Raw genomic sequence first — 25,570 nt, forward strand, 5'->3', positions numbered from 1 at the left:
TTGAGAAAAATAATGCTAGAGGAGGATGTCCCATTACATCTTCTCAGAAATTTTGCGGCCTGTGGCTAACCTTCTTTCATGATATATCACTGCAGAACTTTAACACATCAAGAGGCATCAATATTTGGTTATCTAAAGGCTTCTGTGAATGACCATTAATTGCCAGAGCATCAGCTGATCCATTGCAAGGGTATTTTCCATGGCTGGTCTCAAAGAAATTCCACTCAACATATGTATCTAAGTCCTTTTCATGAAGACACAACTTAATAAAATTCCTATCCTGGGCAGCAGATCCAGCACTAAGGTAGTGAATGTCCGATTTCTCCTATCATTAACTTCAAATATTTAATCAGCCCTGTTATGAATGCCTGAACTGCCCTGGTATCATGAAGTCACTCACTAACATAGAAATTTATATTCTGTAGTTGTTTACTACCAAAGTAAAACACGGTTCCCACAATGAAGTCCTTTAACAGTACCTTCCACATGAAACGAACAGTGGCGGTTGCAGTGTAAGAGCACAAGAGTACGTCAGCACTTTAACATGCAACACCTTGTGGATTTATTGGTTATTTTTCTTTCAATGCTATTAATCTTAACGTAGATGCTGCCATCTGAAAGATATGGCAATTAAATCTACCATGCTACTGGTCCTCTAGACCGCTTGAAACTTGGCATCTGGGCCGTAAGTACACACACAGTCATGCACGTCTTAAGGAGCTATTGTGCACGGATAGCTTGCATTACGTTGTTGCCTTATGGGCCAAATTCATAAGGATTTGATAAACAATGTGCACAGGTAGCCCTTGCCACTCAAATAGAAGTTTAAGTCAGTGCCGTCAGGTGGTAGCTTACTGTGGTACAGTTTTACCCCCATTCACTCGGCATAAATCTTGCTAGATGACAGCCCATTCTGCAGATATGCTAATTCAATCACTACACACTGTCATAAAATTAGACTGGACGTCAATATATTTTAAAGCTGTAATGACGGTAAACCTATTTTGTGGGTTTCTGATTGAGTTATAATATGTTAAGTAATGATCTGATCCAAAACTGAACACAGATCAAGCACGAAAATAGGAAGAAGATGTATTGAACTGTGAAGAAAAAAAACAAACAGCAAATGGTCCAAGCTTAACAAGTACAACACATTGTGGGTATTTAGATAGCCAAGGCATTGTGGTTAAGTGGTCACAGTGTTGGACTACCAAGCAGTTGAGCAGCGTTCAAAACTCCCTCATGACAGACAGCTCAAAATTCTGTGTGTGTGTGTGTGTGTGTGTGTGTGTGTGTGGGGGGGGGGGGGGGGGGGGGGGGAACAAACGGGCACAATGGAGCTTTAAACAGTGGCTCAACCGCTGTTGCCACTTAACTGTGATGCCATAGCTGTTTGTCTGTGCTCGATGTTGTACTTTACAGCTTGGATAGTTCAGTTTTTTAACAGTTCAGTACACCTTCTTTGTGTTTTTATGCTTGAACTGAGTTAAGTTTTGTCGGGCTGTCCACTGGGCCCTCCTGCCACAAAATTGGGGGGGGGGGGGGGGGGCAAGGAGGGGTGGTGGGTGGTGGGTGCAATGGGGAGTTTCCCTTATGAGAATCGTAAGGGCCTAAAACACATCACAGTCAATTGTGAGATTGTACCATTCATTTGTGCTTCTAAAATCTGTTGATCTTATGGTGAGGCAGGTTTAACTGTGCTATAGGCCTGCATTGTATATATGAAACTCCGCAAAAAGCTGTATCACTGGTTTCTCTGAAATTCACCTAAGTGTGGGATCAACAGTGGTGTGCTTTAGGCCCTTTTGGAGTTCAGCACATCATTTGTATTCTAGTCAAATAACCATGCTGGTAGACATTACTACTTGAGCTTAAACATTTCCACAAATGGCACTTTGTGTTTGGAGTTGTTTGTTTATACTGTGCAAGAATCGGCTTTCGTCTGAAGTATAAACATGAACTACTTTGAATCTGTTTCAAATGCTAATGGAAAAGTAGAGCTGTGAGGATGGGTTGCGAGTCGTGCTTGGGTAACTCAGTTGATAGAGCACTTTGCCGCAAAAGGCAATGGTCCCGAGTTCATGTTTCAGTCCAGCACACAGCTTTAACTGCCAGAAAGTTCATAGGTATCCTCTACATTTGTCCGAAAAAAATGGAAAAGCATGAAAAGTCCCACTTACACAATAAAACGAAACAGAGTTCCAAAAGCTTATGCATTATTTCATTACTGACCTAAACTGTACATAATTATGTACAAAACAACAAAATTCCACAAAAACAACCATTTCTTTTGTCAGTTAAGTTAAGATATTATTATTATTATTATTATTATTATTATTATTATTTCTTTCTTTTCTCAGACGTTATGTCTGGTTAAAAATGGAAAGTTACGTGGGCCTTGATCAAGCGTGACTTCCTTTTAACTGTACGGTATATGTTACATTGCATTTAGGAACTTTCGGGTAATTGAACATGTATTAATAATTACAGATTTCTGTAGTTGTATATATACGTTTGGATGTAGCTGTATTGTGTTTATGTACTGGTGGATATTGTGTGGTATGACTCTTGTAGTTGACAGTATAATTGGTACAATGTCAACTTTATCCTGATGCCACATGTCCTTTACTTCCTCAGCCAGTTGGATGTATTTTTCAATTTTTTCTCCTGTTATCTTCTGTGTATTTGTTGTATTGGGTATGGATATTTCGATTAGTTGTGTTAATTTCTTCTTTTTGTTGGTGAGTATGTCAGGTTTGTTATGTGGTGGTGTTTTATCAGTTATAATGGTTCTGTTCCAGTATAATTTGTATTCATCATTCTCCAGTACATTTTGTGGTGCATACTTGTATGTGGGAACGTGTTGTTTTATTAGTTTATGTTGTATGGCAAGTTGTTGATGTATTATTTTTGCTACATTGTCATGTCTTCTGGGGTATTCTGCATTTGCTAGTATTGTACATCCGCTTGTGATGTGATCTACTGTTTCTATTTGTTGTTTGCAAAGTCTGCATTTATCTGTTGTGGTATTGGGATCTTTAATAATATGCTTGCTGTAATATCTGGTGTTTATTGTTTGATCCTGTATTGAATCATGAATCCTTCCATCTCACTGTATATATTGCCTTTTCTTAGCCATGTGTTGGATGCGTCTTGATCAATGTGTGGCTGTGTTAGATGATATGGGTGCTTGCCATGTAGTGTTTTCTTTTTCCAATTTACTTTCTTCGTATCTGTTGATGTTATGTGATCTAAAGGGTTGTAGAAGTGGTTATGAAATTGCAGTTGTGTAGCCGATGTATTTATACGCTCCTGGAAATGGAAAAAAGAACACATTGACACCGGTGTGTCAGACCCACCATACTTGCTCCGGACACTGCGAGAGGGCTGTACAAGCAATGATCACACGCACGGCACAGCGGACACACCAGGAACCGCGGTGTTGGCCGTCGAATGGCGCTAGCTGCGCAGCATTTGTGCACCGCCGCCGTCAGTGTCAGCCAGTTTGCCGTGGCATACGGAGCTCCATCGCAGTCTTTAACACTGGTAGCATGCCGCGACAGCGTGGACGTGAACCGTATGTGCAGTTGACGGACTTTGAGCGAGGGCGTATAGTGGGCATGCGGGAGGCCGGGTGGACGTACCGCCGAATTGCTCAACACGTGGGGCGTGAGGTCTCCACAGTACATCGATGTTGTCGCCAGTGGTCGGCGGAAGGTGCACGTGCCCGTCGACCTGGGACCGGACCGCAGCGACGCACGGATGCATGCCAAGACCGTAGGATCCTACGCAGTACCGTAGGGGACCGCACCGCCACTTCCCAGCAAATTAGGGACACTGTTGCTCCTGGGGTATCGGCGAGGACCATTCGCAACCGTCTCCATGAAGCTGGGCTACGGTCCCGCACACCGTTAGGCTGTCTTCCGCTCACGCCCCAACATCGTGCAGCCCGCCTCCAGTGGTGTCGCGACAGGCGTGAGTGGAGGGATGAATGGAGACGTGTCGTCTTCAGCGATGAGAGTCGCTTCTGCCTTGGTGCCAATGATGGTCGTATGCGTGTTTGGCGCCGTGCAGGTGAGCGCCACAATCAGGACTGCATACAACCGAGGCACACAGGGCCAACACCCGGCATCATGGTGTGAGGAGCGATCTCCTACACTGGCCGGACACCACTGGTGATCGTCGAGGGGACACTGAATAGTGCACGGTACATCCAAACCGTCATCGAACCCATTGTTCTACCATTCCTAGACCGGCAAGGGAACTTGCTGTTCCAACAGGACAATGCACGTCCGCATGTATCCCGTGCCACCCAATGTGCTCTAGAAGGTGTAAGTCAACTACCCTGGCCAGCAAGATCTCCGGATCTGTCCCCCATTGAGCATGTTTGGGACTGGATGAAGCGTCGTCTCACGCGGTCTGCACGTCCAGCACGAACGCTGGTCCAACTGAGGCGCCAGGTGGAAATGGCATGGCAAGCCGTTCCACAGGACTACATCCAGCATCTCTACGATCGTCTCCATGGGAGAATAGCAGCCTGCATTGCTGCGAAAGGTGGATATACATTGTACTAGTGCCGACATTGTGCATGCTCTGTTGCCTGTGTCTATGTGCCTGTGGTTCTGTCAGTGTGATCATGTGATGTATCTGACCCCAGGAATGTGTCAATAAAGTTTCCCCTTCCTGGGACAATGAATTCACGGTGTTCTTATTTCAATTTCCAGGAGTGTATGAGTGATTGCTTTGTGTATTTTGCTAGTTTCTGCTCGTTCTATAAAGAATTTTCTTGAATTGTCTACTTGCCCATAATGTAGGTTTTTTATGTTGATAAATCCCCTTCCTCCTTCCTTTCTGCTTAATGTGAATCTTTCTGTTGCCGAATGTATGTGATTTATTCTATATTTGTGGCATTGTGATCGTGTAAGTGTATTGAGTGCTTCTAGTTCTGTGTTGTTATTATTATTATTATTATTATTACTACTACTACTACTGGTATTATTACTGGCAATGGCTATAGTTGTATAAACTTGTAGACAAGTATAACAGCAGATGCTATTAATTTCACACTCTCAAATTTGTGAACACCCAGTACCTATACACACAAACCACCACTGAAAATGAACAGTCCCCAGCAAACTCCATCAAAATGATCACTTAACAGTTTGTAAAATTTTCTTCTGTTGCCTCAGATATAAACTCTGGTGCCTTGAAATGAAATGATGGCTTCTCACACCATGAATTTTTAAGACAAGTTCCTCTATAAACTCTCCTACAGTTGCACAACACGTCTCTAGTGTAGCACTCTCAGTATGAACCCACTATTTGAGTTCTATAATTTCTTCTGGATCATATTCTCTGAAAGCACCTATCAAATAAGCTTCAATTGCAGATTTTCCAGGACACTATCTACAGCACTACAGCATGCAGTCTTGATTCCAAACAGCACCCAGTTTTCTTGATTAGCTGCTTGTAGGTGATAGGTGCAACATCGGTTTGCCATTTTGCTGTATTACGTATCCAAAAACTGAGTGTTTACTAAAAGCACCAACTGTAATATACGACTTCAGCCTGATCTCACAAAATTTTAAAAGCCCAATTCCCTGCCATTTTACTTACAACAGGACATGAACTCTTCTTTCACAGTACAAACTGACAGTGTTCTGAATGTTGCGGTGCAGGCTGTGTAAATCACAGTACACTGGAACATCATATGTTCATTAATCGCCATTCTCGCAGAGTACGCTGAAAAAAATAATAGTTCCACCTTCTACCACCAGGTTCAATTATGGAGTTATAAGCAGTTGTGAAATATTCCCTGTTTTGACATCAGTATGCTGTTTATAGCTTGGCAATGGATGTCTATTTCTACTGTGAAGTGATTGTTGGTGTAAAGGGTTAAGAAGGTTGACCTTTTCCATATGAAATGCAATGGCTATTTAGAGGAAAGACCATGCACTGCTGGTAAAGTTGTTTTATCAGAACTGCAGCAATAGCAGCACTGCATTGCAAGAATATTGCCTACAGAAACAGCTGTGAAAGGGCCCCATATCAATAAATGGGCTAAAGAAAATGAACAAGCAATGTGAAGAAATAGATGTATTAGGTCATGCAGCAGGGAGGAGGAAAAGGTCCATTCACGTGGCAATTATTGAAATTGCTGGAGCTATAGCTGACTATGCAGCCAGTGCTCAAGCTGTGTTACAGGAACTCTCTCCTCCTGATCAACAGTTCAAAAATATTTGCAGCACATTTTCCACTGGTATCCCTACAAGCCTCAGAATGTGCACCAAATAAAGCCCCAAGAGAGGTTACAATGTCTTGACTTTGCTCTTCATTTTCTGGCACACATGGAAATGGATGACATGTGGCCAGAGAATATTATTTGGATGGACAAGTCACATTTTACCCTGCATGGTGTCGTGAATTCACAGCACTGTTGCATATGGGGATCTACTGTGCCACATGTTGTGCAGGATGGTTTCACAATCTCCTTCATTCTCTGACAATTTTTCTTTGAGATGACACCTTGCAGAACTGTTAGGTGTCATGTGACATCTGCACACTATACGGACCTCCTCATGCAACAAGTGATTCCAGCTTTGCAAGTATACAACTGTGTCCCCCCATTATTTTCATGCAAGATGGGGTGACAACATGTCCCTTGGCAAGTGAAAGATCTGCTTTGAGAAAACTTTGGGTAATGACTGCATCACCTCTAGGCAGTTTCAAGATTTGTGGCCTTTCTGAACTTTTCACCTTGTGCAGCCCAATGAATACATTTTGCTAATTTACTGAAGCTTTAAAGGAAGATCTCCTTCGACACAAGTGAGGTATTCACTGTGTAGCAAGCGTCAACTGCATTCATATAATTAGTGGACACTGATTGTTGCTCATATAGGGACTGTAATTGCTTATGAGCAAATTCTTGTTTGCATCTAGGATAGTTTTTGACCAGGCTTGAAAAACTTTTTTAAACAACAGTTTCAACTTTTCAACATGAGAAATGTCAGCTGGATGTAAACCCTTCTTGACTATGTGTGTGTTGTTCCCAAACGAGTTTCAACTAATATTTTGTAGAAAAAGAAATTGTCATCCGCACGTCATTATGGTATGAATAAATTTGTAAATCTTCTGCAAAGTCGAGCCCAGATATAAGTTTTAAAAGTTCTTTGCCTCACAATAACATTTCTTTCACTGGCTTAACCTGACTTATCATAATAAATGGTGAAGTCTTAATTCTAATAATGTAATAAATTGACTGATTAAATAGTAAATAACGATTTGACAGCCTTATTTGGTTTTCAGCATATTACATCTTTTTAGTAACAAATCAAAGCCCTAGGTGCTGCACTTACCAGTGAAATAAAATTTAACAATGGAAACTCCAGGTAGGAATATCATATCAACAATGTAGGAAAGACAGACTGCTACTTACTGTAAAGAGGACACATCAAGTTGCAGACAGGCACAGTTAAAGACAAGCTTTTGGCCACAGCCTTCTTCAGTGCACGCGCACACACAAAAGCAAGCCTACCTCATGCACAAATGATCACCACCTCTGGCAGCTTGGACCAGTCCAAGCTGCCAGAGATGGTAGTCTTTTGTGTGTGTGTGTGTGTGTGTGTGTGTGTGTGTGTGTGTGTGTGTGTTTCCTTTTCAGGTGAAGACTTTGGCCGAAAGCTAATGGGTAAGTGTCTTTTCATTGTGATTGTCTTCAATTCAATATGTCATCTTTATGGTAAGTAGTAATCTGTCTTTTCCTTTTAGTGTTTATATTCCAAACTGGAATTTCCATTGTTTCAAAAATCCTAATCTGAAATTTTCAAAAATAAAAAATAATTTAATATGAGAAAAATATCATTGTTAAGAATAATGTCAATTAGCACATACTTTTAAAGCTTCCAAGAAACTGAATGAAATAGTACAAATTTTAGACCTGTGCATCAAGTAGTTTGAGATACGGTGATTTTAAGGTTTCAGAACCTAACAAAAATTACATAATTTCAGAGGTTTTAGAAAGTAACAACTCAAATACCCAAAAAAAAATAATTCGTGATTTTTCAAGCAAACAACTATTGCTACAAATATACACAAAATATATATGGTTTTCGGGTGAGATGTCGGATGTCATAGTGAAAACTCCACAATATTTCATCAGCGCAACTGGCAGACATCTTCAGGTGCGACGAACACACTGCTAAGGCATGACTAGAGTCCCATGTTTATGCCAGTCCTAGGCAGGAAGTGCGCATGCATGGAAGGCGCCAAATTCGATGGCCAATAGCGATGATATCAACAGATAGCTGGAAGGACAGCAACGCCACGTACAAGACGAAGAACCAAAGACTTTGGCGCACACGCGGAGGCTACCACTGCTGCTCTGGGCTGCCATCGGCCACCCCAGCGACCTCTGTCGGAAGCCACAAGCAAAAATGCGCGTCCGCGTAAGGAGTGTGACTATCCTCCTGTTGTCAACAGAATATTTATGTTGCCGACGAATCGTCATCCGTCGTATGACCAATAGTACTCCTCTTTGCTCGATGCGACTTCAATAAGGCCACTGCTAGATCCCAAGCTGTACTGAGCTGAAAGCCCGTGTCTCTGTTTACAAGATTCGTCGAGCTACGTATTTCCACTGCTTCCTTAATAACACTGTCCCAGTATGAACTCATTGACGCGAAAATTTTGGTGCGTTGATAATTCATAGAATGTTTTGTACTGAGACAATGCTCGGCCACTGCAGACTTCTCTGGTTGCTTCAGACGAGTGTAGTGTCGGTGTTCAGTACATCTCTCTTCTACAGTGCGACAAGTTGGTCCGATGTACGACATGTCGCAGCTACAAGGAATCTTGTACACACTGGGTCTTCGTAGGCCAAGGCTGTCCTTGGATGAACCCAAGAGAGCTCCGAGTTTTGCCGGATCAAAATTTGGGATGTGAAGAATTGGTTGATTTCACATGTTCACAGTAGTAAAGCTGGTGAACACACAAACGACTACTGACTAACCACTAACAGAACTATCCTACCTAGATTGGTATGTACGAGAAAATCACTTTGATGTGGTACATCTCATTACATATAAATATCAACATATAGAATGAAATACAGGGAATATAAAAATAAATATGATTATTTGTGGGCGAGGGCTCTAAAGAGCAAGATCATCAATGCCCTCAATGCATGATGTACAGATGAGTGTCGTGAAAATCTATTAAAAAATGATACCAAACCAGAATACCAAGTTGCATACTCCCACAACAACTACTGTAAAAGGCAACCCTAATAAGTTGAGCCTCATGACAGCCCTCAATACATTTCTGATGAAACACAGCAGAATAACTAGATAAAATCAAGGATAAAATACCAACACAGACACAGTTAAAAAGGGGACAGATGACTATGGCTGGATGACCATTTATAAACAACGGATTACCAAGCCACTCTGTGACACACAAAATCTCACACTCAATATATGGGGGTAGAATTCTGGACATCACACAAAAGCTTGAAACATGAACCACACTTGCCTCATTATTAGTTAAAAAAAGAAGGCAGGTCCTGTGAGAGACCCACATTAATCCCCAGGCTGTCATATAAAACACACTCAATTAAAATGTGTCATACTGACAACTGTGTTCCTAATCTGTGATACACTGGGGACTCCTTGCAATGTAGGAGAAAGCCGTGTATCAATAATCAATGGCCCACTTTAATCCATATAAGGGCTACTACTTCTTGTGTAGGACTGCGTACACATTAGTAAGGAGAGGTGGGCTACAGAGCAGTGTGGCAACTCATCATAGGAGAGCTGGACAGGAGCAGAAATGATTAGTGAACAAGTTAATACAACAAACAGAAGATTTGATTTACTTCTATTTCTCCAAATGTATGACAGCTCAATTTAAATAGTGCGGCAAAAATCAGGGTTAGCTTATAATGTTCACAAGGAAGAATCTATCTGTATTTGAGCACAAATGAAGACAGAGCCACAGCATATGCTTAGCAGCATGTTGTGAAGTGGCTCCGAGAGCGAGTGGGTCCAAGTCACTGCCTCTGGCCATCCCATCTTGCAGCAGCAGGGGCACTCAGAGTACAAAACTGCTGGAGGGGTGGCTCAGCAAGCAAGTACTATTGGGTCCACCAGATCATGCACGACCACTACTTGTGATGGACAGAAAATTGCAAGTCTGTTGCTATGATGTCCATGGAATCTTATCATTGTGTGATATACACTTCTTCAGCTTGTCACCTTTGGAAGGAGGTAAGTCACAGCTGCAATGAAGGTTTTGCAGAATATATTTTATTATTCCTCACTTCCAGCCACTGAGCCTCCCACCAACACATGGTCTTCTTGGTCACGAATGAGGTGACAGCCTGGAGACAGACTGAACAGTGAGCATGAGGTGGAAGGGAGCAAGCCTTCTAGGTAGCCGCAAGTTTGTGTTTCCAGATCCCTATGTGCCCTGGAACCTAGCAGAAAATTATTTCTTTGTCCTGTCTTTGCAAGCCTGCACTCCCTGTACCACTTGATCTGCTGGGTACACCTAATCAATAGCGAGAAGGGTGCTTTGAGTATCTAAGCAGATGAGAAATATCTTGTCATGATACTGCCTCATCAGTTCCACTGCCTTTAGGATAGCAGACAATTCCACATAATAAACTGAAAACTGCTCTGGGAGTCCCATCCGGAGGAAAATGTTGGGGAACATGAGAGAGCAGTCGATAAAATCTCCCTACCTAGACCCATCTGTGTAAACAGTAATAAAATCTGGATGACAATGCACAATATTGTTACATTTAATTTTAAAAATATAGTGTGGGACAAATTTCTTTAGTAGCCAGGTGATTGCTCTATTCCACCCCAGCTTTGGAGCTTAATGCACCCCATCTGCAATAACTCAAAGCTCTCCCTCACACAGATGCCAAATGGTCTCATTACCCATGGGCAGTGACAGAACAGCTGTTCCAGTGGCAACTGTGCGACAGAGATGGATGCTAGTGAGTTCGAGACAAGATGATGCCCTGCATGCTTAGCATACAAGGAGAGGGTGTCAAATAGAGTATGCTCATCGACCTCTGCACGCCAGCTAGCAACTGGACTCTTGCAGTAAGCATAAGCATTGACAGTCTAACACCCTTGTGGTGAACCGCATTCTGCATTTTGAGATACAAAGGCCTTGCTGATCCATAAACCTGGCATCCTTATTCAAGCTGGGGTCACACAATGGTCCTGTAAAGTTAGAACAGATGTGCCATGTCAGATTCCCCCAGATCTATGACTGACAATTATGGATGTTTAAGGCATTGAGACCTTTCATTTTCTGTTGTTTAAGGTGTGGCAGTCATATTAGCTTCTCATTAAAAGAGATCCCCACATATTTCATCTTTTCCTTTAAAGTGAGGAACTTATCTCTCTGTTTTAAAATGGGAAAATTACCTAGAGAGCAGGACTGATTACAATCAACACAGACAGTATTCTCCAAAGATAATATAAAACCTACAGTTTAAGACCATTCCTCCAAGCACCTGATAATCAAATGCAATTTTCATGTAGATGGAATATAAATATTAATTCAAAGAATATAAATACTAATGAGTAAAACAGCAACAACTATGAAGTTTACATATAGTGAAGTGTTACACAGTAGTTCTTCTTTGCCAACTTAGAGTAAAACACACATTGTCACAGAAAATTAACAGAATTTCCAATTCTGTTAAGAATATGGGAGCGTGACATAAAATGTTTTATTGCAAAGAAGCTTTTATAGTCTAAAATGTAGTGTCAAGCAGGTAGGGCTTCTTTTAGTTACTTTCAAATAGGCCTAAGCCTACATTATTTGACAGTGAACTGAAAATTTTATAACACTCTACTGTATACTCTTTTGTACAAGTACATACCAAATGCTTCACCTCAGAGGGGAGACCATCTTCACTTATTGTTTTATGTCCATACTGTTGGCAATTTTTTTTATACTGAGCGGAGTTAATTGTGTCAAATCACATTAGAGTGTATATGCAATGAGATATTGTACTCATTGCACTAAATTGATTGAAAAAATTATGGCATGCTCTTTTCTATGCTGTGAAGATTACTTTTTATGCTGGCATGTTGCCCCAGAATAATAGGCTGCAACATATTATTGAATGAAAATAGCCCAAATACGCTGACACATACTTCAGACACCAAAATGGGAGATAACTCTTAGAACAATGATGCTATTGACAACTGTTTTAATGTCTGGAGAACATGACATTCCTACTTTGGCTTGATACACACATGAACGCTATTAAACCTAGAAGAGTCCACCTGCATTAATACCTGACCATAAGTTCAATAGCTATTTCTTCTGGGTCCTAGTGATTTGCACAGAAGTGAAAGAAACTGATCTCTCCTACATGAACTTAAAGGGGTCCTACTATTAAAACTTACAGTCAAATATGCCCGAGAAATCAAACTACACTTTAGTAACTGATGTGTTATCCATCACAATGCTTGTGTCATTAGCAGACATTACAAAATTACTTTTCTGCTGATAGAAAGAAGTAGATCAACACATATATTAGAAACAGCAGGGGCCTAAGTACGGATTCATGAGGGGGCCTAAGTACTGATTCATGAAGCATTACATTTTTTATTATGCCTCATTCAGAGATCACAAGATCTTGGGATATGCCATTCGAGGCATCTACAACCATCTTTCTGTTTTCAAAGTGTGGAACAGTTTTACGTAGCAAATAATTGTACACAGCCTAGGAGCTATCAGTGGCTCTCCTCAGTGTGTGAGCTGTGAAGAAAAAAAAGTATGTTATGTTCCAAGTTACATGAACCAATTTTTGTGTAAACGAGGAAACCTTATTCATAAGAGAATTACCGAATGCAGCCATGCAGCAGTTAGGACACTAACTTCATACTCTGGAGGATGGAGATGCTCTGTCCGCCTATCCTTATTTTGGTTTTCATGGATCATTAAAGAAACTGCAGGGATGTTTCCTTAATCATGGCCATGGCCGACCACCCGTCCTACCTCTGTAACACATCTCATAACCTTTTAAGCATGTTGTGTATACTGTATGATATATTCTAACCAATTGATTGACATTTTATTACCTTGACAAATCCTAATAATGTGAGATGATCACTGATGAATAAACAAATAAGTTTCCTACCAGACCTGCGATTCCACAATAGCTGGGCTTCTCTCCGTGTATAACATGATTTACGCGCCAAAACATCTTTGAGAGCTCACACAGGATACCAATTGGCAATTTTTTATTGTATGGATATTCTATCACATCACTAGTGAATGAAATAACTGCTTAGTGTGCAGAATCCCTTTTTTAAAAAACCAGACTGTCAGATGTTAATTATGTTTAGGTTTCCAAGTATCCGGTTATACATTTAACTTTCTCGAGAACATTAGAAAACGTTAGCAGTGAATTGAGTCGATAATATGATACATATGTAGCATATCCAATTTTATAAACTGATCTAACAAGCGTATACTTCATTTTTGGGGCTGCTCGTTGTTGTTGAAACTTCGAAAGAAACTGCACATTTCGCTACAGCAGACCTTCAATGCTTGACGGATATATGATGTATGTCACTGGAAGTTTTACTTCACAATGATCATATCGTTCATACTAATGATTTAAGTCTTCCTTCGCAGGTTCGACTGTGCGATTCCTCCGTTACTAATATATACTTACTTTCTTTTAATCTCAAAACCGATGACGTATATAGGCTCCTCGGGCGAAAAAATGCATTGAATGACGCTGTGGCAAAGTTTCTGACCACGTTCATCATAATGTTTAACTGAAGACTCCACTAAACTTTCAGAGTACCCACCACATACTCTGTCATGCCATTTATTACTCTCGTAGCTTTTTAGACACTGTCAGTTCATAAATCTTCATCGACGACTCTTACTTACATCCCTTCACACTCCACAATTCCACAGCTACCCCACTCAAATCACCAACGAACACATCCAGTTTGTTATTGTACAGAGAACATAATTCACAGTGGCACATCAGAGTACCAACAGTACAAAAGTCAACATAGCATTTCAGACAACTATTTCACAGTTATGAGTAAAAAAATGTAAATTTTGTTGATCAGTTAATAGAAATCATTTGAAAGATAACCATTCGTTTGTGGATCAATAAACATCATATAGACTTCGTAAAGGAAAATAAAGCGCTGCTGATTCATGCACACATCTTTTACGTTGGCTAGCTTGTTATTTTCGTCATATTTTCTTGCATGTGCTTTGGAAAGTTTTTGTTGAATGGAAGGTGGCATATGAAATAATACGGGTAAAATTCGCTTAAAGAGAATGACAACTCTGTTGACTGAATCTAAAGTTTGTGAAACGCCAGGATGTGGAGCCGCCGCAAAGCTCCAGTGCCCAACATGTATCAAGTTAGGAATACAGGGTTCATACTTCTGTTCTCAGGTAAGTTTTGGTGGTGATATTGAAACGAAAGTTTCTAATAGGACATAGTTTGTATTTCGGTGTAAAGTAGGGAATTAAAGGAAATAAAAAGCCTTAGCATAATGTTTAATTTAATACGCTAGATATTACTCTTGTAGCGTGGGCATAGCTAGTTGTTCAATGTGTTGGAATGTCAGATGCCATTGATAGAGTACTCATATCGAGCAGAGCTACTCTTACGTCACTGTAACAGTGAATGGGTAACTGGTTCATGTAATTTACGTTTCGATATTTATCTTTAACTTTTGTTTAATAGCTGCCGTTTGGACTGAAACCTTTAGCGAAAAACTTTGAACAAACACAATTTTTTTGTTAAAAAATTAGTGTTTTACTTTAGTTTTATACAGAACAAAGCCATAACACTGATAATTACTGAACATATGTTCACAGTGAATAGCTTTGGATAATTCGGATTTTGTAACAAACCCGGTTTAATGTGGAATTACTATTATTGCATTGCAGGACTGTTTCAAAGGGAGTTGGAAATCACATAAAGTACTTCACAAACTTGCACGTGAGTATTACTGAATGGATTCAATTTGTTTTGTGATGCTGTGAGTAGTCAAGACACGAATGAGTAGGTGAACATTTCAGTGGTAGTTTCCAGAGATGTCATATACAAGCTTGTAATTGTTATTCAGTGTATGTTCTGCTGCTGAAAAATCGTCAAAAGAACAAAAATCATAGCTATAATGAAGCATGGTGGACCAGCAAATAAATCTATTAGCTATCACCCATTTGCCCTTCTGAGCTGGTGCCACAAGCTTTTAGAAATACTCATTCTTAACTGAATTGATTCAAAGGTCATGAAATTACTCCCATCAAACAAGCAGGCCTAACAGGAGCTGTACAAACAGAGTACTTAACTTAATCACACACATAAAAGCAGGTTCCAATGATGGCTTAAACATCAGTGGATTGTTGATCTTGTAGCTGCCTATGGTAGAAGGACTTCCAAGTGGTCCTCAGCAATTGATTATGTGGTGTCAAGAAAATTAGCAATGGTCTTGCTCAGGGTTAAGCTTTGGCATCAGTTCTGTTCAAATTACACCCATCTTATCTCCCTGAAACAGTCAGGGAAGTTCAGTAAGGCTCCAGCTCTCATTCCAGCAGCACCACAGGAAAGAACAGTGTTATTGAATTGTTTTAATGAGCTTCAACAATGTAGACAAAGATAGATTTCTATTTACTGTAAAAATGACATGTTAATCTGCAGACAGACACAATTAAGACACTTACAGAGCTTTCGACCACAGCTTTCATCTGTAAAAGACAAACACACATCATTCATACACACAAGCAAGCACACCTGATGCATATGACTGGCACCACCAACATCTCAGGCTGGAGCTTATTTTCACTTACCTTTGTGTATAGTATTTTAATTCAAAAATTTCTTGTGTGTTTGTGCGCCTATTCAGTGCAGATCTGTGTTTTAATAACTGAGTATATTGTTCTGCTGTCTTAATGAAGGGGTAGGGGCAGACATGGGGATCCAAGGGATGTCTGGCATGTCCCACATCTTCTGATTGGTATACTACGGTGGCCATCCCAGTTACTTTCTGCACTGAGGTTGCCCCCTCACCTTTGGTTGAGGAGGAGGTCATTCCAAGATGTGGCAGGAAGGGGCAAAACACTTGGGGAGGGTTGGGGGGAGGGGGTAAGATTGAAAGACATCTCCAGTTTGTCAGTGGCTGATAAGTTCCTGAGTCAGATGCACTTGCATGTCCTGTTTCAGAGGAAGCCTCCCATCCTAAAAGATCCGAGCTTTCAGAGGGGGTGGGATTATTGGTAGTAGAGAGGTTCAGTGTTACGTGCATAATGGGGCCCCTTAGTAATATGGCTGCCAAGGAGGGGAAAAAATTCATTGTTCTCTCTCTGTCTGTCTGTCTGTGGCTGCATGCACATCCCAGATGTGGAATGGATCCGGTGGTGGCTTACATTGGTACTAATGAGGTATGTACCGTCAGATATATCTCACGTTGGAACAGAAGAGATTCTATGTGGATTTTGATGGCTATGTGATGTAAGGGCTGCCAGTTTTGCTTGCAAGATGAAGGCAAGGTCTTCATCTTGAGCATCATTGACAAGACTGATTGTGGACCTTACGTACGGAACTGAATCAGAGGCCCAGTTGGTTCTGTGATCATGTAGGTTGCAGTTTTCCTTGACTTACACCATAGGGTCGTGGGTTATCATATTCCACCCAATATCCCCCTGCGGGTCCAGGGGTTAGAATAGGTCCGAGGTATTCCTGCCTGTCGCAAGAAGTGACTAAAAGGAGTCTCACACATTTCGACCTTTATGTGATGGTCCCCTGTAGGGTTTGACGTCCATTTTTCAAAATTTTCCCGAAGAGCGAGCCAGTTGGGGAAGAGAGCCTTACATGGTGCATAGTGTCCATCATACGCTGAGACCTCTCGCATCCTTCATCAACGTGGATCTGCGCTTCAACTCATTCTCCAACTGTTGGTTGAGGTCTGGGTGTGTTTTCCTCCAGTCTCTGTGCAGTATCGCTTTCTGCACTGTCGACAATAATGGACTTCTTAGCTCCTGATATCCAGCACGGTAGCCAGTCCACTGTGGTGGGGATGCCATGTACCCTGTTGGTTGTAGTCCCCAGACCACACAGGGATTGCTCTGCTGATGCCTGCACCATTAACTCCTCAAGTATGCCAAGGAGTAGACGCCTGTCACCCTGGGGCATCGTGACTCCCGGCAATGGCCATCTTGCCAGGAAGCATTTGCTGCGGCTGGGTGGTAACCATGGGTTGGGCCAGTGGTCGGAATGGGTTGCATCAGGGTGGATGACACGCCATGAAGCGTAGTACGTCATCTTTTGCTGGTGGTCAAATGTCAGCAGTCTCTAAGGGTGAAGGTCTAATGTCAATGCTAAGAAATACGACCCCAAATCCTCCCCCCCTCCCTCCCCCTCGGTCACACCATTGGAGGAACACCGGGCTAAGGATGACAGCGAAGCTTATTCACCCTAGTACTTCCTATGTACGATACTTGATGGGGAATCTTTCTTGCCAATTAAATCTGTTTTTTTGAGGAGCATTTAGAGAAGTTAGGGGAGGTGGAGGGCTTGTCCAAAATGTGTTCCCCCTGTGGGTTCTGGGGTTAGAATAGGCCCGCAGTATTCCTGCCTGTCATAAGAGGCGACTAAAAGGAGTCTCAAATGTTTTGCCCTATATGTGATGGTCCCCTCTTGGGTTTGACCTCCATATTTCCAAATTCTTCCGAAGAGTGAGCCAATTGGGGAAAGGTGCCTTACATGGTGCATTGTGTCCATCGTGCATTGAGACCTTTAGCCAGCTTTCTCATCGTTGCATTGCCATCCCGCTCGTACTCCATCTCTTGGGTGAGGATACATTCCTGGGTGCGATTTCCACCATGCACTGTGCAGTGTTGCTTTTTGCAGAGATGACGCCCAGGACTTCTTTGCACCTACTATCCAGCATGGTAGCCAGCCCATTGTGGTGGGGCCACCATGTACCCTGTTGGTTGTAGCCCCCTGACAACACAGGGATCACTCTGCTGATGCCTGCGCTGTTAACTCCCCACATATGCCAAGGAGTAGATGCCCGTTACCCTGGGGCATCGGGACTCCCGGCAATGGCCATCTTGCCAGGTGGCCCTTCCTGAGGCTGGGTGGCGCCCGTGGGGAGCGCCATTGGTCGGAGTGGTTGGCATCAGGGCCGATGACCCGCAATGAAGCATGGTACATCATCTCTTGGTGCTGGCCAGCCACCAGCAGTCTCTAAGCATTCTCGGGCTTGATTCAATGCTCAGAAATAAGATAACAAATCGTTCCCCTACCTGGCCACACCGTGGGAGGAGCGTCGGGCTCAGGATGGCAGTGACACTTATTCGCCCCATTTCCTAGTTTGTATGAGAGCTGATGGGGAGTCTTTCACGTCAACAAAGCCTCAATTCTTCGTAGAGCATTTAGAGGACAAGTTTGGGGAGGTGGAGGGCTTATCCAAAATGCGCTCTGGGACAGTACTGATAAAAACGGCATCCTCTGCCCAGTCACAAAGGTTGCTTGCTTGTGACAAGTTGGGGGATGTTTCAGTTACCATCACACCCCATAAGAGTTTAAATATGGTCCAGGGTATTATTTTCCATAGGGACCTTCTTTTGCACTGTTATGATGAGCTGTGCGCCAATTTAGAGCGTCAAGGTGTTCATTTCAACTGGTGCCTTCATCTTGGCCTTCGAGGGTGATATATTACCGGAGAAGGTCAAGGTGATGGTCTGCCACTGTGATGTCAAGCCCTATATCCCTCCCCTGATGCAGTGCTTGAAGTGCTGGAAATTCGGCCATATGTCTTCCTGCTGTTTCCAGCCTTACATGTCGAGATTGCGGACGCCCATCACATCCCAATACTCCATACTTACAGAAAGAGCGGAAAATCATGGAATATAAGACCCTGGACTGACTGACCTATACTGAGGCTAAGAGGAAATATGAATGACTCCATCCTGTGTGAATGACTTCCTCATATGCCGCCACTATGACAACTGTGATAGCCCCGTAGGTTCAGCAGATTCCAGTCGGATCACCGAGCCGTTGAACTCCTCATGCCCACATGGGGCACTACCCACCCTGTTGCTCCTGTGCCACCTATCTTGGGAACAACACCCCACCCCACTCATCAGGGACGTCCGTCCCTGCTTGTAAGCCGGAGAAACGTTCAACTTCTTCGGCTCCTCTCACATGCAAGGGGTCCCTTGGGTCCCTCCCTTCCCAGGTTTCCACAAGTGGGAAGAATGACGCCCGGTAGTGGCATAAGTGCCCACAAGCAGCTGGTCGTAGAGCTTCGCGATCCTCCTCCGTCCCGGAGACTGAATCAGTGAAGCCCTCCCAGCCAGTGAAACCCAAGGAGCAGTGAGAAAACTCCAAGAAGACCACCTCCAAGACGAAGGAACTTGAGGTGGAACCCACCTCACCACAACCTACAAGCTCTGTGTATGAGGGCGAGGTAGAGATTCTGGCGTTTGCTGAGGACCTAGATCTCGCCAGTATCTCAGACACAATGGATGTCACTCTCACAGGTACTCAATTGGTGGCCACAGGTGACCCATTGGCATAATCTGAGTCCTCGGTCTGTTCACTCCTTTCTCGGCCATGGACAATGTCATCCTCCAGTGGAACTGCAGCGGTCTTTTCCACCATCTTGCTGAGCTCCGACAACTTCTCAGCCTTCACCCTCTCCTCTGCATTGCTCTTCAGGAAACTTGGTTTCTGGCAACGCGAAGCCCCGCCGTCCCTGACTATTGGGGTTATTATGAGAACTGGGCAGCTTATGAGAGGGTATCTGGTGGTGTCTCCATCTACGTCCATCACTGTCTTTACAGCGAGTCTGTCCCTCTACAAACACCTTTAGAGGCTGCCGCTGTTCGGGTGTGGACGCTTCAGGCTGTTACTGTCTGCAGTCTCTCTCTTCCACCGGATGGTGATGTCCCGCAGCATATCCTGGCTGCGCTGATAGCCCAATTGCCACCACTTTTTCTGTTACTGGGCAACTTCAATGCCCATAACCCTCTGTGGGGTGGATCAGTGGCAACAGGCCGAGGCAGAATCGTTGAGCAAGTATTGGCACAGCTCGACCTTTCTCTTTTAAATAATGGTGCCTTCACACATTTCAGTGTGGCGCATGGCACGTACTCAGCCATCGACCATTCGATCTGCAGCCCTAGCCTATTACCAACTGTCCAAAAGAGTGTGCATGACGACTTGTGCGGTAGTGACCACTTTCCGATCTTTCTGTCACTGCCACAGCGTCGCTCTTCTGGGTGCACCTGCAGGTGGGCTATGAATAAGGCCTGGGACTTGTTCACCTCCATTGACACTATTGAGCCTCTTTCCAATGACGCCATTGATGCAGTGGTTCACTCGGTCACCACCGGCATCATTAATGCCGCAGAATCTGCCATTCCCTGTTCTTCTGGGTCCCCTCGGTGGAGGACTGTGCCTTGGTGGTCGCCTGAGATCACTGAGGTGATTAAAAATCGCAGGCGGGCATTCCAACATCACAAGCGGCATACCTCATTGGGACACCTCATCGCCTTTAAACGGCTCTGTGCGCGAGCCCGCCGTCTCGTTCATCAATGTAAACAAGAGTGCTGGGATAGGTATGTCTCCACTATTGCCGTCCGTACCTCTCCATCACAGGTTAGGGCCAAGATTAGTTGACTCTATGCCTATTAGACCCCTGTAAGTGTACCTGCACTTCCACTGAATGGAGCAGTCTGTACTGACTCCGACACAATTGCAAAGCGCTTAGCGGAGCATTTTGCCCAGCGTTCCACTTCTGCGAATTACCCACTAGCCTTCCGCTCCCTGAAAGAGCGGTTGGAACGTCAGAGCCTTTCATTTCACATGCGCCACCCTGAATTGTACAATGCTCTGTTCAGTGAGTGGAAATTCCAAAGTGTCCTAGCCGCTTGCCCTGATACGGCTCCCGGGCCAGATCACATCCACTATCAGATGCTCAAACACCTCTCGGTGGACTGCCAGCGACGCCTCCTAGACCTTTTCAACCGTATCTGGGTTGAGGGTGAGTTTCCGTCGCAATGGCAGAAAAGCATCGTAATCCCCTTGTTGAAACCTGGCAAGAATCCACTGGAGGTGGACAGCTACCACTTCATTAGCCTCACCAATGTTCTTTGCAAGTTGCTCGAATGCATGGTGAGCCGGAGGTTGAGTTGGCTACTTCAGTCTCAGGGCCTTCTGGCTCCGTCTCAGGGTTGGTTCCGTTAGGGCCATTCTGCCACCAATAATCTGGTGTGCCTGGAGTCTGCCATCTGTACAGCCTTTGCCCGCCATCAGCATCTGGTCGCCGTCTTTTTGGACATGTAGAAAGCGTACGATACAACATGGCGGCATCACATGCTCTCCACGCATCATGGTTGAAGTCTGCTTCCGATTTTCATCCAAATTTTCTGTTGCTTCGTTCCTTCAGTGTGCAAGTTGTGGCCTCCCACAGTTCCTCCAAAGTTCAGGAGAAAGGGGTACTGCAAGGATCTGTCTTAAGTGTCTGCCTCTTTTTCATTGCAATTAATGGGCTCGCTGCGGCGGTGGGATCGTCTTGTCTCAGCTTCCTTGTATGCTGACGACTTCTGCCTATACTATAGCTCCACTGGCTTTGCAGCTGCTGAACGGCAACTGCAGGGCACCATCTGAAAGGCGCAGTCTTGGGCTGTAGCGCATGGCTTCCAGTTTTCGGCAGCCAAGACGTGTGTTATGCATTTCTGACGGCGACACACTGTTCACCCTGAGCTACGGCTTTATCTTGACGGCGAACCTCTTGCTGTGGTGGAGACACATCTGTTTTTGGGATTGGTTGTTTTATATCCGGTTGACTTGGCTCCCTCATATTCGGCAGCTTAAACAGACGTGCTGGCGGCATTTTAAAGCTCTTCGTTGCTTGAGTCACAGCAGCTGGGGTGCCGATCAGTCTACCCTTCTACGGCTGTACCAGGTGTTAATTCAGTCCCGTCTAGATTATGGGAGCCTGGCTTATGGTTCGGCATCACCTTCTGCATTGCAGTTGCTTGATCCCATCCTTCACAGCGGGGCCTGACTCGCCACTGGATCTTTCCAGACAAGCCCTGTCAACAGCATACTTGTGGAGGCAGGTGTCTCTCCATTGCGGTTCCGACGCCAATGATTACTGGCCGCTTATGCTACACATGTCTGTAGATTGCCCGGGCATCCCAATTATTGTCTCCTGTTCCCTCAGTCGGTTGTCCGGAACGGTGGCCCTGGCCAGGGTGTAAGATCGCGGTTCGCGTCAGAGCTCTTCTCTTTAGGTTTGAGGTTTTCCCTCTCCCACCTCTTTTCCGGGCCTCTCTGCGTATACCCCCGTGGTGTGTGCCCCGCCCATGCCTTCGGCTCGATTTGGCACAGGGCCTTAAGGACTCAGTCCCTCCTGAGGCCCTCCACCGCCGCTTTCTTTCAATGCTTGCCGCGTTTCAAGGCTCTGACTTTGTCTATACTGATGGCTCGATGATTGCTGCTCGTGTCGCTTATGCTCTTACTCTAGGGGATCATTATGAACAATTCACTGCCAAGCTGGTCACCATCTCTCGCGCCCTAGACTATATCCACTCCTGCTCAAGTGAATCCTTTGTTATCTGTAGTGACTCCCTGAGCAGTTTACGAGCTATCGACCAGTGTTTCCCCCACTCTCGTCTGGTGATGACTATCCAAGAGTCCCTCCATACTCTTGCCCATTTTGGCCGCTCTGTAGTCTTTATGTGGAACCCGGGTCATGTCGGCATCCTGGAAAATGAACGTGTTGACACGCTGACCAAACAGGCTGTCGGTGCACCAGCCTTGGAGATTGGCCTTTCAGAAAGTGACCTTGTGTCAGTTTTGCAGCAGAAGGTACTTTGCACCACCTGGGTTGAAAAATGGTGCACCCTTCCTTCACCCAACAAACTTCGGGCCATCAAGGAGGCTACCAGTGCGTGGCACTCCTCCTCGTGGGCCTGCCGGCTGCGCATTGGCTACATCTGGATAACACACAGCTATTTATTGCGCCACGAGGACCCACCTTGATGTTGCTGCGGGTCAGCTTTGACTGTGGTCCACATCTTGTTAGACTGCCCGCTTTTAACTTCGCTCAGGCAGACGTTTGCACTGCCTGATACGCTTCCTGCACTTTTATCAGATGACGTTGTGATGGCAGATTTATTTTTGGGTTCTATTCGTGCAGGGGGTTTTTTGCTTGATCTAAGTGTTTGTCCTTTTTTTTTTTTGTTGTGTCTGGCCTTTGGCCTAAGATTTTAGAGTGGGGTTTTTAGTGTGTTTCTTGGTGGTTGGCTTTTCCTTTTTTGTTTCTATGATCGGCCAGCCACTGTCACACTCGCTGTGATTTTAATTCCTTTTTTCTGGTCTGTCTCTTTCTTGTCCTGTGTCATATCTTGTTGTCTCCATTGTTTGTTCTTATTCTTTGTGGGTGTTTAAAGTTCATGGAAAAAGGGACCGATGACCCTAGTAGTATGGTCCCTTCAATCCCACAAACAAACCAACCAACCAACCATCCAAAATGTGGTCAGGGTTGGTCTTCATCAAAACAGCATCCTCTGTCCAGTCACGGGCACTACTCACCTGTGACAAGCTGGGGGATGTTTCTGTATCCATCATGCCCTATAAGAGCTTAAATATGGTCCAGGGTATCATATTTCACAGGGGCTTTCTTTTGCAGTCTGACGATGAGCGCACCAATTTAGAGCGGCGAGGTGTCCATTTCGTCTGGTGCAACCACTGGGGTCCGAGGGATAATCAAGCTGCCACCGGTGCCTTCATCTTGGCCTTTGAGGTTGATATATTGCCCGAGAAGGTCAAAGTGATGGTCTACCGGCGTGATGTGCTTTAAGTGCTGGAAGTTCGGCCATATGTCTTCCCGCTATACTTCGTGCAGACGATCATCACATCCCAATACTCCATGTGGCCCGCCTCCCATCTGTGTCAACTGCGGAGAGCACCATTAGCCAGAAAGAAAGGAAAATGGTGGAGTAAAAGACCCTGGACATACTGACCTACACTGAGGCTAAGAGAAAATTTGAACGCCTGCATCCTGTGCGTATGACATCGTCTTACGTTGCCGCTACAACAGTTGTGGCACCATCAGCTCCGCCAACCCAGGTCACCTTTCAGAGCCAGAAGACTATACCTGCCCCTTTGATGGTCGGGAGCATTTCCCTACCTGTTGCTCCTGCACCACCTACTTCGGGAGCAACAACCCCCACAACCATTGGGGACATCCATCCCTACGTCTAACAAGGGAACCTCCCCATTGCACCCCCCTCAGATTTAGTTATAAGTTGGCACAGTGGATAGGCCTTGAAAAACTGAACACAGATCAATCGAGAAAACAGGAAGAAGTTGTGTGGAACTATGAAAAAAATAAGCAAAATATACTGAGTAGCCCATGTGCAAGATAAGCAACATTAAGGAGAGTGAGAGGTCAGGATCGCGGTGGTCCTGTGGTTACCATGAGCAGCGGCGGAACGAAAGGTCCTTGGTTCAAGTCTTCCCTCGATTGAAAAGGTTAATTTTTTATTTTCTTCACTTTTTTGGGAGTGATTATCGCATCCACAAGAAAACCTAAATTGGGCAAGGTAGAAGAATCTTTTTATCCATTCGCCAAGTGTACAAGTTAGGTGGGTCGACAACCTATTCCTGCATTTGACGCACATGCCGTCACCAGTGTCGTATAGAATATATCAGACGTGTTTTCCTGTGGAGGAATCGGTTTACCTATGACCTTGCGATCAAATGTTTTCGGTTCCCATTGGAGAGGCACATCCTTTCGTCTAGTAATCGCACGGTTTTGCTGTGCGGTCGCAAAACACACACTAAACTTATTACAGTGAACAGAGACATAAATGAACGAATGGACAGATCATAACTTTGCGAAAATAAAGAAAGTAAACTTTTCACTCGAGGGAAGACTTGAACCAACGACCTCCCGTTCCGCAGCTGCTCACGCTAACCACAAGACCACGGCGCTCCTGAGCTCACATTATCCTTGATGTTGCCTATCTTGCACATGGACTACTCAGTTTGTATATTTTGCTTATTTTTTTCATAGTTCCACACAACTTCTTCCTGTTTTCTCGATTGATCTGTGTTCAGTTTTTCAAGGCCTATCCACTGTGCCAACTTATAACTAAATCTGAGGGGGTGCGATGGGGACGTTCCCTTGTAAGTCGGAGAAGCGTAAGTCGTCTTCGGCTTCTCTCACTAGGAAGGGGTCCCTTGGGTCACTCCCTTCCCAGGTTTCTTCTAGTGGGAAAGACAACACCTGCCAGTCGCTGAAGAGCCCAAAAGCAGCTGGTCGTAGGGCTTCACGCTCATCCTCAGTCCTGGAGACTGAGCCAGTGAAGTCCTCCCAGCCAGGGAAACCCAAGGAGCAGCGAGAGAAATCCAAAAAGAAAACCCCTAAGACCAAGGAAATTGCGGTGGCACCCACACCATCGCTACCTAAAGGCTCTGTGGCTGAGGATGGGGTGGAGATTTTGGCATCCGCTGAGGACCTAGATATCGTCAGACCCT

At 44.3% G+C, this 25,570-nt stretch overlaps 2 protein-coding genes across 2 annotated transcripts in view; one reads left to right on the forward strand and one right to left on the reverse strand.

Moving 5' to 3' along the window:
- The window catches only part of LOC126263123 (39S ribosomal protein S18a, mitochondrial), a 76,547-nt gene extending 62,515 nt beyond the window's left edge, over positions 1 to 14,032 (reverse strand). Inside the window, exon 1 of the mRNA XM_049960142.1 lies at positions 13,933 to 14,032. Within this exon, the coding sequence (XP_049816099.1) occupies positions 13,933 to 14,032 (100 nt within the window). The remainder of the gene's footprint in view (positions 1 to 13,932) is intronic.
- Positions 14,033 to 14,274: 242 nt separating this feature from the next.
- LOC126263116 (methionine aminopeptidase 1) overlaps positions 14,275 to 25,570 on the forward strand; it is a 127,708-nt gene continuing 116,412 nt past the window's right edge. The window contains exons 1-2 of the mRNA XM_049960129.1: positions 14,275 to 14,457; positions 14,959 to 15,010. Coding sequence (XP_049816086.1) covers positions 14,338 to 14,457; positions 14,959 to 15,010 — 172 coding nt within the window. The 5' untranslated portion in view covers positions 14,275 to 14,337. The remainder of the gene's footprint in view (positions 14,458 to 14,958; positions 15,011 to 25,570) is intronic.

The sequence above is a fragment of the Schistocerca nitens genome, chromosome 1, assembly GCF_023898315.1.
Source record: "Schistocerca nitens isolate TAMUIC-IGC-003100 chromosome 1, iqSchNite1.1, whole genome shotgun sequence".
NCBI classification, from domain to species: domain Eukaryota; kingdom Metazoa; phylum Arthropoda; class Insecta; order Orthoptera; family Acrididae; genus Schistocerca; species Schistocerca nitens.